The 15059-nt window shown below is 41.1% G+C and overlaps 3 protein-coding genes across 6 annotated transcripts in view; 1 reads left to right on the top strand and 2 right to left on the bottom strand.

Annotated features, from left to right (window-relative positions):
* Nucleotides 1-1495, bottom strand: part of pla2g15 (phospholipase A2, group XV) — an 8013-nt gene extending 6518 nt beyond the window's left edge. The window contains exon 1 of the mRNA XM_019894286.1: nucleotides 1147-1495. Within this exon, the coding sequence (XP_019749845.1) occupies nucleotides 1147-1294 (148 nt within the window). The 5' untranslated portion in view covers nucleotides 1295-1495. The remainder of the gene's footprint in view (nucleotides 1-1146) is intronic.
* A 185-nt stretch (nucleotides 1496-1680) lies between these two features.
* lcat (lecithin-cholesterol acyltransferase) lies at nucleotides 1681-9473 on the bottom strand. 4 transcript variants are annotated; one of them, XM_019894324.1, is made up of 8 exons: nucleotides 9345-9473; nucleotides 8708-8943; nucleotides 6227-6383; nucleotides 5860-5975; nucleotides 5570-5665; nucleotides 3256-3480; nucleotides 2688-2883; nucleotides 1681-2294 (listed from the first exon to the last, which is right to left on the bottom strand). In XM_019894324.1, exons 2-8 carry the CDS (start codon nucleotides 8856-8858, stop codon nucleotides 1937-1939), a joined length of 1299 nt encoding a protein of 432 aa, XP_019749883.1. In that variant the 5' UTR covers nucleotides 8859-8943; nucleotides 9345-9473; the 3' UTR covers nucleotides 1681-1936. The 4 variants fall into 4 exon arrangements, with proteins under 4 accessions (XP_019749883.1, XP_019749882.1, XP_019749884.1 ...); XM_019894323.1 differs by having other exon boundaries at nucleotides 8708-8937; XM_019894325.1 differs by lacking the exon at nucleotides 9345-9473 and adding an exon at nucleotides 9068-9173 and having other exon boundaries at nucleotides 8708-8937.
* Nucleotides 9474-11397: 1924 nt separating this feature from the next.
* The window catches only part of uba2 (ubiquitin-like modifier activating enzyme 2), a 13042-nt gene continuing 9380 nt past the window's right edge, over nucleotides 11398-15059 (top strand). Inside the window, exons 1-5 of the mRNA XM_019894086.1 lie at nucleotides 11398-11712; nucleotides 12937-13020; nucleotides 13125-13195; nucleotides 13287-13351; nucleotides 13433-13533. Of these exons, the coding sequence (XP_019749645.1) occupies nucleotides 11413-11712; nucleotides 12937-13020; nucleotides 13125-13195; nucleotides 13287-13351; nucleotides 13433-13533 (621 nt within the window). The 5' untranslated portion in view covers nucleotides 11398-11412. The remainder of the gene's footprint in view (nucleotides 11713-12936; nucleotides 13021-13124; nucleotides 13196-13286; nucleotides 13352-13432; nucleotides 13534-15059) is intronic.

The following is a 15059-nucleotide window of genomic DNA, read 5'->3' as shown; positions in this document are numbered from 1 at the left end:
ACACACACACACACACACACACACACATCTATCTAGATAGATTGATTGCATTGGTGTACAGTTATGAGTGGTGCTCAAAAGAATTGTCTAGCTGCTATTTTTACCGCACAACGTGTTGTTTGGATGTCTTCATCTATAGATCGTTTTCAGAGTTCACATTGACATTTCACCATCGATGTCCTTGAGTCCACGTGGTGATTTTGCACCCACATTGATTTTTATTTTTCAACTGTAAGTTAAAAATTTGTGACTCTGTCACAACCATTTCTTCCTAATCAAGGAGAAAGGGTGGTTTGTGTGGAAAAAAAGAACAATGGGAGAAAGTATGCAGAAATATTCCAACACTAATCCAGCCATATTACAGTAGTTCTTGTCACACTGTTCGTAGCAGCCGCACAAACTATTATGCTGACCCCATGTCAACAGAGTAAGTACGCACTGCTCAGATAAGGTTTCCACAAACTCTACCACATTTAATCAAGCGGGCGGGGGGACAAGGAGAATAGAATGGTAATGGCGTTTAAACAGGATTGACTGTATCACCCTGCAGTGGTCTGAGTGAAAAGAATCACGTGATGCATTGTGCAGATAAATGAAGGGATTGGTTTAAATGTTCCTCAGGAATCTGATTGGCTGCATCAAATCAGTCTCGTGATAGGATTGTAAACAATCGTTTGCAGACGGAGAAAACAATTGCACACGATGTCACAGTGTACATTTAACACTTAGAAAATTCGTAATGGTATAAAGTAACCTCAATTTTTAAAACTAATCCGTCGATGTAATGTGGAGTTAAGAGGTTAAGAGAACGACTGGATTCGCGTCACAGTAAAGCGACACAGTTGTATGTAGCGCAAAAATAATTTCAAACGCACACTGTCCTAACAACGATCCAGTCGCGGTGCCCGTTTAAAGTTAGTTTACTTGAACCTTTATTTTATTCACCAAAATTGATTTGTTCGTGCTTGCGTAATCACAAAATGTTGACAGTTTACAGAGATGAAACAAATGAAATTTCTCCGAATTGAAGTCGGTCCTCTGTCGGCTCCCAAGTCTTTCCCATCTCACGTCGTTCGTCAAGTGTTGACATTTACCAAAACCAATGTAAAGCGAAGGCAGAAACAGGGAAGTACAGTAAACACTTACCGAGGACCACTGGAGGTCTCGGGGACTGGCATAGCTTGTTGCCAGCACATTTTCGTACAGGTTGGCCGCAGCTCCGTCCAGAAAACAGCCACAACAACAACACGAATGTGAGAAGCGAGAAGGCGGTCACCCGGTGTCGACCCCCCATGACTTCCGATCTCTCATAGCCAAAAAGCCATTTAGCTTTGTTCCTAAGATGCTATCCGACCGACTAACTTCTCCAGTTTCATTTGTCGCACCTTTAATAGTTGACGCTGTTTGCGTGCAACGACGATGATGACGCGATCGCGAGGTTCAAAGCAGAACGCAGAGCAATCTAGCGTGGTAACGCAACTTCAGTCCAGGCCGAAGTAGACGAGCTCCGATAGGTCAAACGGGGGAAAAGTGCGTGTCAAGCGCAAACCCCGCCTTTCATTAAGTACACACACAATGACAAAATGTTGGCTTTACAGTGGATGGATGTATTGGTGCGGCACAATAAAACAAAAACTGGATGGGTGCTTGTTTCAGACTTTGATTTACTACTACAACAACAACTAGCAGATTGATTTATTAAAAGCAAATCACAATTCAACAATAACCACTAAAATAACAGACAAAAGGTTTCTGTGCACAACAAAATTGTTATGTTGGAAAAAAAAACCCCATCAAACCTGAAGAGTACATGGTTTAGAAATTGGGATAATTTTTATCAACTTGAGGTCAGGCATACACAATTTGTTATTGCTGCTATTCCCGGGCCTGTTGCATGTGCTTTTTCATAAAACGTCAAAATGCTGTTTTGTTATATCTACCCAGACCTGAGATCAACTTCTTTGGGAACCTCTGACTTCCCCTCTAAGATTTGCTGTATTTGACTGAGCACCTTTTCATTGAATACAATATCCAGGTGTGGCAAACCCCTGTATTCCGTAACATGCACAGGCTTATCCTGCTGTCCCACCCAATTTTTGCAAAGACTCATGCTTCGGCTGCCCACGGTGTCATCCCCATCGTCGTAAACAAAGTCTATGGGGTCTGCGTTGGGAAACCCCTCGTCATAAATATGCGTGACTGGAGTAGGTAGTCCAACGCCGTACAGACACCACACCTCAACGCCAGGTGGGCGGAGATCAGAAGTCAGGTTTTTCGTGTCTTCCCTCATGTACCTGAAAACAAACCAAATGTCAGTGAGCTCTCATGTGGTGGATTCTATTTTTACCTAACTTCTACTGTTTGTATAGAACCGTGTTTGACATATTTGGTTTGCTATTACCATATCAATGTTATTTTATGTAAAAACCAGAGATACAAAGATTTTTTAAAAAGCACACCTCCTATTTAATGTTAATGGCAAGATTCTAAACAGAACAAATATTAAATAATCACTTTTGCTTCATAATTGCTAATTTGAAGGAATGTGTCAGGCATGACCAAATTAAAATGGGAATATTTCATGCTACAAATGAAGATGAAATTAATTTGGGTCTACAGAGCATCTTAAATTGAACTGAGGTAAAGCTAATAACTAAAAGTAACTTATAATTATGGTGTGACTTTACCAGCCGTCCTCAAAATTGATGTCTTGGAAGAAGCGCTGAAAGTCCTGACTGGTGTAGTTGAAAGTTGGCGTCGATAAGAAGACATGGTCCTTTGGCCACACCTTTTCTGTTGGCAGCATCCAGGGATTTGTCGTAGTCATCCTTTGCTCTTCTCGGATCTTGATGTTGGAAATCATCGTGATGCCATCATTTTCACCTAAAAAACAAACAACAACAACAACAACAAAACCCATCAAGAAATGAGTCTTTCAAACAGAACCTGTATTTCACTATAACATATGCCAATGATTCCCAAACAACCAATATCCAGGTGTGGCAAAAAAGTGCTCCTAAAAAAGTGCTACTAAAAAAGTGCTACAGTAGCACTTTCGTGTGCTGTGAAGAATCACCATGTGTGCCATAATAAAAGTCCAATTTCAATTAAATGGTCTGGAAAAAAAAATCATTCAAATGGAGACAGTACTGAATTACCTGTGCATCCACTTTCTGTGACCTTTTTTTTAGTGGTGTGCATGACATTGGCAGAATGAAGACTGGGAAACACATAGGAGGCCATGCCAGACAGTACCTGATGCCATGACTCTCAGTACTTTAACAGCGCCCCCCCATGGAGCCGCTAGGGAAATGAAGCCCCGAATGTACTTGTCCTTCCACTCCTGCGGCTGATGGTTGAGAAAATAGAGGACGTAGTGGCAGCCCATGCTGTGTCCCAGCAAATAAACAGGCTGCTGGTACTGCTCGTACATCTGCTCCACCAACTCCTGCAACTTCATGAGATACTCTGCATTCTCGTCTGTCGGGGGGCAGGGAAAGGACATCACTGTCACAGCGATTCCTGTTCTCGACAGAAACACTCGGTTACTAATAAACGGACTCATTTCAAATGTTGTGGGTTATGTTAAAGGTCTGACAATTTTCTTTTGTTAGTGTTTAGGTTAAATTTGACCTGTTTTGACATGTGACGTAGAAACACGCAAAATATATATCCCTACAGAGTTCATGATTTATCACAGTGTGTGTGTGTGTGTGTGTGTGTGTGTGTGTGTGTGTGTGTTTTCCATGCTCCATGCTGGAGCCTATCTCAGCTGTCTTCAGGCAGTAGGCGGGCTACACCCTGAACCGGTTGTCAGCCAATCGCAGGGCATACAGAGACGAACAACCACCTGCGCTCACAATCACACCTAGGGACAATTTAGAGTGTTCAATCAGCCAGTTTTAGGAATGTGGGAGGAAACCGGAGTACTCCAAAAACAAAAACAAAACACGCAGACACAGGAAGAACATGAAAACTCTACATAGGAAGGCTGGAGCCAGACGCCGAACTTTGCATCTTTGCACTGTGAGGCGTACGTGCTAAGCCAGGGGTCGGCAACATGCGCCTCTTTCGCCCCCCGCAGTGGCTCCCTAGAGCTTTTCCAAAAATGGTTGAAAATGGAAAAAGATGGGAGGGAAATATATATTTTTTGTTTTAATATGGTTTCTGTCAGAGGACAAAAATGACACAAACATTATTAACGTTTTCCGATGCTGTAAAAATGTGTCGAATAAATATTAAATGTCAAAATTTCGTAAATGAATATTTGCGTCATAGCCTGCGACACACGTTTCTATCAGCAGGGCGGGATGTCAGTCAGGGGGCTGTTGATAAAAAATAAAATAAAATTAACTAAAACAGCTGCCTTTCATGTATAATTCACCGAGGGTACTTGCTAAGAATGGGAATCTGAGCGGCCAAGAGAAGCATTTTTAAACGGTACACGTGAGCTACGATAGTTAGCACGCTGCGAAAGTGCGTCCCGTGTCTCGTTCATCTTCGCGGCCGTTATGGCTAATGCTCATGATGGAATGCGTGTGTAAGTGTTCGTATAAGCGCTCGTGTGCGGTAACGGGTCGATCGCGAGAGGTTGGTTGTTCGAAAAGTAGATCTTCCGTCAAAAAAGTTTGGGCACCCCTCCTCTACAGGATGAACTGCAGGGGGAAAAAAATCTTTTAATCATGAATGCTCGTTGTGTATTTGTAGCCAATTTAGTCATGTTGATAGCAGGCTAATATAGCTCATATAGATACATACAGCATGTGTTGCCTTCATCATAAGGCTTTTTATTTTTTGCGGCTCCAGACCTATTTGTTTTTTGTTTATTTTGGTCCAATATGGCTCTTTCAACATTTTGGGTTGCCGACCCCTGTGCTAAGCCATCGTCCAACGTGCCGTGCCGCCCCCGTATGTGTTAAATAACGGTAAATGGTCGAAACTAGATGTAGACCGATATGTTTTTTTTTTCAGCGCCGATGCCATCTGAATGGCAAATATTGGCACCGATAATCGGCCTGCCTGGCCCTAGTGGAAACTGAGATTCGTGAAATTGTAAATGCCACATTTCGGGGAGACAGTGGGGTCAGTGTTAACAGGGTAGTTTGAAAGTTCTTACAGAAACATGCAACTGTTAGTCTATCTTGAACCAGTGAGAGCGTAAAACAACATAAGAATGAGCATACAAACGAAACATAATGAACAGAAGCCATACAAAAGGTGTCCCTTGACACGGGCATGAGAAATGCATCTGCAAAAAGACACTTTCCCTTTTCTCTGAAACACTGATTTAAGGATCTCTCATCTATTTATTAATGTCCCACGGGCTATTAATACATTTAAATGACCTGGAATATATTACGTGTCCATGGATGATGAACAGTAGATAAAGATTTGATCAAATTGTGTTTTCTTACTCTCCGGATATTATTACGGAAAAACAAATAGCCCACTTTCAAAGAAAAGAATCAAGAAAAAAAGAGTATCAAATATCCCTATTCTCTTCATGACAATCTTCTCATATCTCACATGCACTCGATACAGCGTAGTGTAGTTGTTTTGAACCACTTACTAGGAGTTAATCTCCAATCATACGGTGCTCCGCGGACAGTCTCATTACGAGTGTAGCCAATGTTGACTAAATGCTGCACCATAGTGTGAAAATAACCTGCAAAATGAAGAGCAAACTTGGTTTACTACAATTCACCTCAAGAAAATGCACACAATCACCTAGAACTTCAATCTAGATATCAGGGTTTGTTGTACAAATGTATTACTGACGTTCTGAACTGGTATGTTTTTCCACCATAATCATGATAAATATCCAGAATTTGATCAACAAATGTATGTCCTGTATCTCACCAGTCAATTTGTTCTTGTCAAGGAACTCAATGGGATAGGTTTGTCCGAACCCTGGCACCCGCACCTGCACCCCTGGCGAGTTGAATGACCGTCTTGCCGTCCTGTTGTAAACAAGTCTGAACACAGACATTTGTTTTAGACAATTTAAAGCACACACTAATTTGACTCCAACAATATAAATCGCGTGGGGAAAATGTCACAAGTCTTCCAATCCAATATAATAGTCAGGATTAAAACAGCATCATCAAATACAGTATGTTCCAACTGTATATTATTGATCTCGTGACATGAGTCCAAGTTTCTGATCAACAATATTTTCCATGTCTGTGAGCAGGGCATAGATGAAACGCATATTAGTCAGCGTTACCTAATGTTATCGATCCAGCAGTCGACACCAATAGGCATGAACATGTTGAGGTCAATCCACAAGGGGAACCAGTGATCTGTTTTCTTGTAGCACATCCAGTGCACCAGCTGTGGCTTGTCTATCTTCGCTTCCAGACGGTTGCCCAAGTTTCCTGGAACTGCAAAAACAAGTGAGAGATGAGCATAGAAAACGCCCAAGAGTGGGAAAACAAGTCCCTGACCCCAGTAATATTTGTTTCGTTGAAAATGGACAGAGGCGGAACGGTGGGCGACTGGTTAGCATGTCAGCCTAACAGTGGATAGGCGCAGGTTTCGATTCCGGCTCCGGCCTTCCTGTGTGGAGTTTGCGTGTTCTCCCTATGCCTGCGTGGGTTTTCTCCGGGTACTCTGGTTTCCTCCCACATTCCAAAGACATGCATGTCAGGCTAACGGAACACTCTAAATCAGGGGTGTCAGACTCATTGCACATTGTGGGCCGCATACGGCCTCCGTAGATGTCAAGTGGGCTGGACCATTAAAATTATACCATACTCTGCTAAAAATAACCAAAATATCATGTCTTTCCTTTGTTTTGGTATAGTGAAGCACAAGAACATTCAGAAAATGTTGAAATTTAATGAACATATCTTTTACATAGCAATTCATGAAACACCTGAGATTTCCTTAGACAAATGTGCAATTTACTTTTATCATTCACATATATGCATTGCAACTGATCCCGCTGATTGTACAAAGGCACAAATCTTTTAACAAGTTATTGGTATTGAAATATATAGTCATGCATTTTAAGATTAAATGAGATTTATAAAGAAAGGATTTTTTAAACCATTTACACATGTGCATACAACATCTAAATTTAATCCCTGCCTACACTTTACAAACTAAAGAGAAAACAATGTGCTCCCTCGCGGATAATCCATGAATGGCATCTTCTTAAAAAAAATTCATTCCATGTCTTTTATGCAGGTTTTCATTTTTAAATTATCATGCGGGCCTGATCGAACCTCCTCGGGGGCCGGTTCCGTCCCGCGGGCCGTATGTTTGACACCTCTGCCCTAAATTGTCCCTCGGTGTGACTGTGAGCACGAGTGGCTGTTCATCTGTGAGTGCCCTGCGATTGGCTGGAAACCAGTTCAGGGTATACCTCGCCTACTGCCTGAAGACAGCTGGGATAGATAGGTTCCAAGCACGCCCGTGCCCCTTGTGAGGATAAAGCAGATCAGAAAATGGAAGGATGGATGGATGGATGGATGGAAAATGTACAGGATGGATGGATGGATGGATGGATGGATGGATGGATGGAAAATATACATGGTATAAATGTAACACTGTGTGATAGCACAAAGTTTCAATATACATACATCAGTTGAACATGAGCAAAATATAGCACATTGTAGTACAGTATATGCATTGAAAATGTACATTTTTATGAACTAATGTCATTCTTTTAGTCAAAACCCTTATTTCCATACAGAACTAAGCAGCTTGCTCACATGCACATAGATTATGTGCAGGTTTGTTTAAGTAGACAAATAGCCTTGTGGGCCCCAAGCTCACAACTCTTACCCCTGGCACACAACCACCCACATGATGTCCGCAAGGTTCTTTACAATCTAATCTGAACAGTTTCCAATGGGACTTCCAAAGAGGAACATCCGGAATCCAGTGCTATTTGAAGTTCAAACTAAATGTTCTGGAAAAATCTTCATATTCAAAGTATGTGGAAAAAAAGTCAACGTACCGAGAGAGACACACAAGCACAGCGAGAACACTGAATTATAAACATTCAATTAATTGATAATTCATTGATCTGTTCTCTGTGTCGCATATCCTCACTGAAGTCAAGAAATACATTGTGATTTTCATTTATGACCTTAATAATGTTGCAGTAATTTCCCTGCATTCCTGCCGGACTTCCTGTGTCCTGCCCACTCTGTGTTGAGTTGCTATTTGAGGGGACAGTGACCAAGCGCTGCCACACAAATCAGCAAGGAATTGAGACCTTCCCCCAATTAAAACTCCTCCATTCACTTAAACATAGTTCAGTGACACCAAGATGCCACAAGATAGTGGCAAAGCATTATTTCTGTCCAAATGAAACTCAACTTACTTCAACATAGTTTCTTGACACCAAGAGGCCACAAGATGGTGGCAAAGCACTAATTGTTTTTATCTAAATGAACCTCCTCAGATGAGATCTTGATTGATATTTAGTGATATCTGTAGACTTATAAAGTGAAAAAATAACATGCATCTTTTGAGCATGTGGGAGCAAGCCTGAGAAATTGGAGAAAACACACCAAAGAACGGGCAGTTCTAGTTAGTAAATCAAGAGACTATTGTGTGCGGAGAAAAATTTTCTTTCCTTTTAATTGTGCCAATTTCTAAAAATGGCTACAACTGACAGTTAAAAATGGATTTTAACTTTTGTTAAGCAAGTATGTTTCAAGGTCCTGTCCTTTTCAGGTAAAGGTAAACTCACCAATGATGAGTGGAGGTGTGATGTTGCTATGGTTTTGAGCTTTCGAATCTGGAGGGAAAACGACATTGAGGATCCAGAAACATGAGGTGTGATGAAGCCACAGCAAAAGTCCAAGAGTCAGCAAAGGCCAGCTTTGTCCTGAGGAACCCATCGCTCTTTTAGTGTCCTTTCTGCCTGCTGCGGGGTTGGCCGATGTATCCTCTCGGGCTTGGCAACACTACTGGCTGAGGCTTGGCCCAAACAAAAAACAAAAAAACCAAACAAACAAAGGGGGTGGAGTTTAAAAAAAGAGCGAAGTTAATATAAGAACGGTCACCTTGCGAAAACACCAACGTGAAATAAACTAAACTTTGTTAGCACCCTTTGTCTGTTGGAAAATTCTGACAACTCTGGTTTGAGGGATGGAGGATGAATTGAACTAGTTTAAACAGCCCACGCGCGCTTAGTCACCGCGCATGCACACAGACACACCAACTAAGGACAAATAAACGGACTGCTTCAGTGCACTATTGATTTTCACCCATTCATTTACGAGACAAAATATTGATCGCGTGGGTTCTGACGAGATTATAGCAAGTGAATAACGCATACGGTCGTCATTGCGCTGCAGTTTACACAACTTGCCTTTGTAACTTACTGGATGTGGAAGACGCCTTAACGTAAAGGAGGTGACCAACAGAAGTCTTGTAGTCCCCTTGGTCGAATGAGTCCAAATGACAGTAGAGTAGATGAACCCTAACGACTTTCAGTGCAGCAGATGTTGCCTTCAGGGTACTCCCAAAATTTCCCTTTTCATCAATGGTCATGCGTGGACGTTGGATAACAATAATGTCCTACTTATCGTGATTTGATAGGATGTTATTTTTATTATGTCATACAAACTCTAGGTGATGCACAACGATTTACACACTTGCTAATACATGGGTATATTTGACTACAGTTTCATGATATGTGATTATATGTGAATTTTTCAAACACATTTATAATCAATAACTGTTCTTGTAGTAGACCACCGTCTGCGGTACCCCGTTGATGAGACCGACGCACAGACGCGCACGTTAACCTCAGGGTTACTACAGGGCAATAACCTATAGTTTATACGTGGGCACTTTTCAGTAGGCTATGTATGGCCACTATCAGACATGTTAATGTGAACTTTTGCCCTTAAAAGAACAAATATAGTGGGCCGAAATTCATAAATGATAATTTAAAAAAAGTTTTGACACACAAAAAAGAACGTCATCATAAAAATCTCACGTATATCCCTTGGAATCAATACATCCATAAGTTAATTTGTTTATTAGAGAGACATAATATAATCAACAAAAGCAGTTTCCCGAATGTTGACCAAACAAGCATCAAGCATTAAGTGGGTTATTTTGTGGGTTTCTAAAAGCGGCAAAATGATTGGACGTTGCGTTGAACCTGCGAGTGTTGGCGCTGTCGCAAAACAACAAAAAAGAAAGAAAAAAAAACCCAAATAAAGATCAGGGAAGAAGAACGTACAACGACGAATGATAGAACGTACAACGACGAATGATAGTCACGTCACCATGCATTGTACATAAATACCGCTTTAGGTCCTTAGGTATACGTCAACATCATTGCCATATTGGATGTGGCAAGAACGCCCAATTCACTTCATTTGGTGCTTGGAGATCTACCAACCGTTTTCTGCACAATACACGCCACTCGAAGTCGTATCTCATGGGATTGACTAAACAGTTTTTGATTGACTCAGACAGTATATCACTCCAGTATTTTGAAAACTATAATTTGCTGGATCTGTGGCAAATACAAAGAAGAGTCCAAGAGTAGATGTTAACTGTGTTAGCGCTTACATTATAAGTGTGTCAAGCCTACGGCCCGCGGGCCGGAACTGGCGCCCAAGGAGGTTCGATCAGTCCCGCAGGATAATTTAAAAGTGAAAAATGCATTAAAGACACGGAATGAATACTTTTGATAAAATGCAATTCGTGGATTATCAGATAGGGGCACCTGTTTTGATCAGAGTAGAAGACAACATTATTTTGATCAGAGAAGAAAGCAACAGTCTCAGTCTGTCACTGAGACAGACCCAACACAGCATTGCGCCAATGCTTCTTTATACCAAAACAAAGGAAAGACATATTATTGTGGTTATTTATCGAAGAGTATGGTATAATGTTAATGGTCCGGCCCACTTGACATTTACCGAGTTCTTATATGGCCCACAGCGTGACATTAGTTTGACACCCCTGGCTTATAACTTGTCAGGTAGAAATTTAGCTCCAAATAAAAAGAAAAGAACTTTGTGATTAATATTTCTTCTGAATAAGATATGAATATTTCTGTCAGAATAAGAGGGTTCGATTGTTGTGATTAGAAAGCAATCAAAATAAACAATTAAACACTAAACATTTATTCCGTATTTGTATTTGCTGTATGTAATCACTAACCTAATGTGTGTATTTTTCTAATACTGTATTTATATGTTTATTCACAGATAATATAACACCGTAACAGTGATTAAAAATACAGAACTATACAGTAATGGAAGTAACATAATTTGCGGCTACCAAGTTTTTTGGTGACCATCTGCTTCATTAATATGTTAGCGCATGTGTGTATGTGCGTGGTTTGGGGAAATTTGAGGCATTAACTTTGTTGCTTGTCACTTCTTGTAGTCCCTGGACCTGCTTTCAGTCAGAGCTGCCCCATTCAATATGGCGGACTCGTTGACGAATCGCGCGGCACTGAAAAACTGGGTTCAGTCGGGCCTTGTATGTGTCTATCCCGGGTATCGTCAGTCCGTCCAGTGGGAGACAAAGCTAACTGCTAGCATCCCGGCGCTGCAAGCTGAGTTTGTGGCTGTACCCATAAACATGGTTCAACTTGTGGGTTCCCTCCGAAAGGAGTTGGCTGACTCCCTCTCTACCTCCAAGGTGTTGGTGGTGGGAGCAGGAGGCATCGGCTGTGAGCTGCTCAAGAACCTCGTCCTCACTGGCTTCAAAAACATCGAAGTGGTCTGTACCACTTACGTTTGTTTGCCTATTAGCTTAGCCGACTAGCACGCTATGGTCTTTGTGCTAGCTTCCAACATGTGAAGTCTTTGTGCAGAACTGTATGTCCAATCTGTGCAGAGCCCGGGCGACATATCTTTGTTAAATAGAAGTCAAACGTACCCACGTCTGTTGATGTTTCGTTTCATCCTTCGTGTAGTTTACTGAAGTGAATGTATATGTGTGGGAACAAATATGTTCGTAGAATGTACGGACTCACCGAGCGCCGTAAGAGGTATTTTGGCGCCATTAACACGACTCACTTTTGCCTTATAACTTCAAATACCGTTGACATATTTAGCTCGTGACTGGCATAGAAGTACATTAAGCTGCAGTATTTTTAAATGGGATTTAACGGGTCAACCGAGTGTGGCTGATCTTGACACAATGATAGATGGTTCCAGATAATGTGTCGTCAAGGTAACACTCATTCCTTAGTGTATTCAATCTTTTTTTTTTTTTTTGCCTTCACGGGGAATTGACAAGACATGGAGTAGCTCACTGTGATCACACGTAATTAGCAGAGGTGGCAAAAGTACTTTCCATTTGTATTTAACTAAAAGTGCAGATTCTTGCGTTAAGTAAAAGTTGGTTGCATATGAAGGTTGATTAAAGTGAATGTAAAACGTTCAGACTCCGCGGTGTACTTAACATAAATAATAATGAAATGATTACTACAAAAACAATATGGAGCTCGCAGTGATTCGAAAAGAAAAAACGACTTTTGTGATGAAAATATTGTGATGAACTTGTAGTGTGACATCTTGCCCGTACCAAGACAGAGAACGATATTTATTGGGTAGTCTGACAGTGCGGCCATTGTGAACAACAAAAAATGACGTGTAGTTTGACATGGCCTTAATAAGTCTCCAAGATCTGAATCTAGAGCTCAAGCGTGGGTGGTGTTGCGCTCTTGCTCTCTCTTTCTCTCCAGAGAAAAGTCACTGCAGACAATGAAACATCTAATTTCCACAATTTGGTGGTATTATACTGAGCACATGGGCACTTAGTTTATGCACTGTGTACGACTGTATTGTTTGTCCAAACCAGCTCCAACCAAAAGACCAAACATATTCTTGCTTAGTGTTGTTTCTTTTTATTTCTTCACACTCGTGTCTACAGATGAATTAAAATGTCATCGCATGTACACATCAGATTCATGACATCATGAAATCAATCATTTTCCAGATTGACTTGGACACAATTGATGTCAGCAATTTGAATCGCCAGTTCCTCTTTCAGAAGAAGCATGTTGGCAAGTCTAAAGCACAGGTATGTTCACTGTGTGATGATTGCGATACCCACAGTTGTAATGGTGCACGTTCGATGGAATTGTTCCCAGTAAATCCAGATTGTGTGTCATGCATTTATTCCAGGTCGCCAAAGAGAGTGCCTTACAGTTTTCCCCCTCTGCAAATATCACTGCCTACCACGACAGCATCATGAAGTAATTTTCTTTGTTGTGTGTCCGTTTTGCTCAGCAAATACTGTATGTGCAAATCATGGATTAACAAAGAGTGACAACTTTCTCCCAACAGTCCTGACTACAACGTGGAATTCTTTAAAAGTTTTATCCTGGTGATGAATGCGCTGGATAACCGAGGTGTGCACGTCTGGGATCATTGACCTTGTTTCATCTTTCTCAAGATGCTGAAGGATATTCATGTACTTTTTACCTCCTCAGCCGCTCGCAACCATGTGAACAGGATGTGTTTGGCAGCCGACATCCCACTCATTGAGAGCGGCACGGCAGGATACCTCGGACAGGTTACTGTAATCAAAAAGGTACTCACTTAAAATCCCTTCTCTAATGTACTGTATGCTGTACCATCGGCTGCTATTGTGTTGTCATCCGAAAACATACAAGCAAGCTTATGGTCAAATAGGGCTGCAACTAGGACTGAACAATTTCAAGAAAAGATTGAATTGGGCTTTTTCTGCCACTACAATTTTGATTTTCAATTGTATTTTCTCTCTCTCTCTCTCTCTCTCTCTCTCTCTCTCTCTCTCTCTCTCTCTATATATATATATATATATTTGATATTTTGGTCAATGGACAATCTTACTTCAAATGGAGACTGAGGACTCAGCATTATGGCTTAAAATTCAGATCATGGAATAAATTTAATTCCTTCACAGTCACGGTACCTATCATGATTTAAACTTCAATGTGGAATTATTTAAGGAAGTATTGAGTCATTTACATGGGAAAAGTAAATATTTCTTGTTTTTTATTGTCTTTGTTATTGTATGATTTTCATCCTACGTACAGCACTTTGTAGCAATGGTTGCTTTAAAGTGCAGTTTAAATACAGTTGAATTGAATTGCGTTTTCCCTCTGGGCACTTTTATTCATTTACCGTATTTTCACGACCATTCGGCGCACCGTATTGTTGGTTGCAGTCTCAGTAACGGGTGCTATTTCTGTATTTGACACATACACAAAACGCACTGTATTATTGGGCGCAGCCAGGCATGGTAAAACATACGCCAGCTGAAACATACGGCATGCATGCACGCACGCTAAAACACGTTAGCTTGAAGCATTCGGGAGCATGCATTCACGCTAAAACATACCAGGTATGTTAGCTTAAAGCAGTGGTCCTCAACTAGAAATGCTGTAGGTCCACTTTTTTTTTTTTTAATAAGACCAAGGTCCGGTCCCATGCGCGGCGGTCATGGGGAGCAGGGCTATATGCCCATTTAGTATGGTTAAGCCAAGCTTATACAAATCAACACTCCTCACAACCAACCAATAATGGGGTGCATGAAAATAACAATTATTCACTTTGCCAGTACACAGCAAATAATGAGAGGTATTGTGTTGAGGCACAGGAACTCTTTTATTTTGTTAAGTTGTGCCTGCTTAATAATAGAAATAGCCCTTTTAGGGAAATAAGACATTTTTACTTTAACTTTGTTAAACAGTAGCTGTCTTTTTTTCCCCTTAATTTAACAAAAACAAAACAAAATACTCATTTTACCAAAATAAATACTAAACATGAAAACAAGGAGCACAGGAATGTGCAGTGCTGTTCTTCCAGTAAAGGTGAATGCAACGTCTGAGGCATGCAAATATTATTTGAGGACGCCATTGTGATGTTCATTCACCATGTTGCGGTGTTCTGCTGTTAAACAGCTGCAAAGATCCCCGGGTAGACGGGAGCAAAACTGCACACAATCGAAACCTTCCGCGATTCGTCTTGTCTAATTGTCTGTGTGCGGCTCTCCTGGAATGAAGCTGTGAGCACACTGTGACGTCGCGCATGCGTCTGTTTGCTGACACAATCATCCATTTTGAATGCGTGTGT

Source organism: Hippocampus comes, unplaced genomic scaffold, assembly GCF_001891065.2.
Source record: "Hippocampus comes isolate QL1 unplaced genomic scaffold, H_comes_QL1_v1.1 scaffold104, whole genome shotgun sequence".
Taxonomy (NCBI): domain Eukaryota; kingdom Metazoa; phylum Chordata; class Actinopteri; order Syngnathiformes; family Syngnathidae; genus Hippocampus; species Hippocampus comes.
This window is presented reverse-complemented; position numbering and strand designations above follow the sequence as displayed.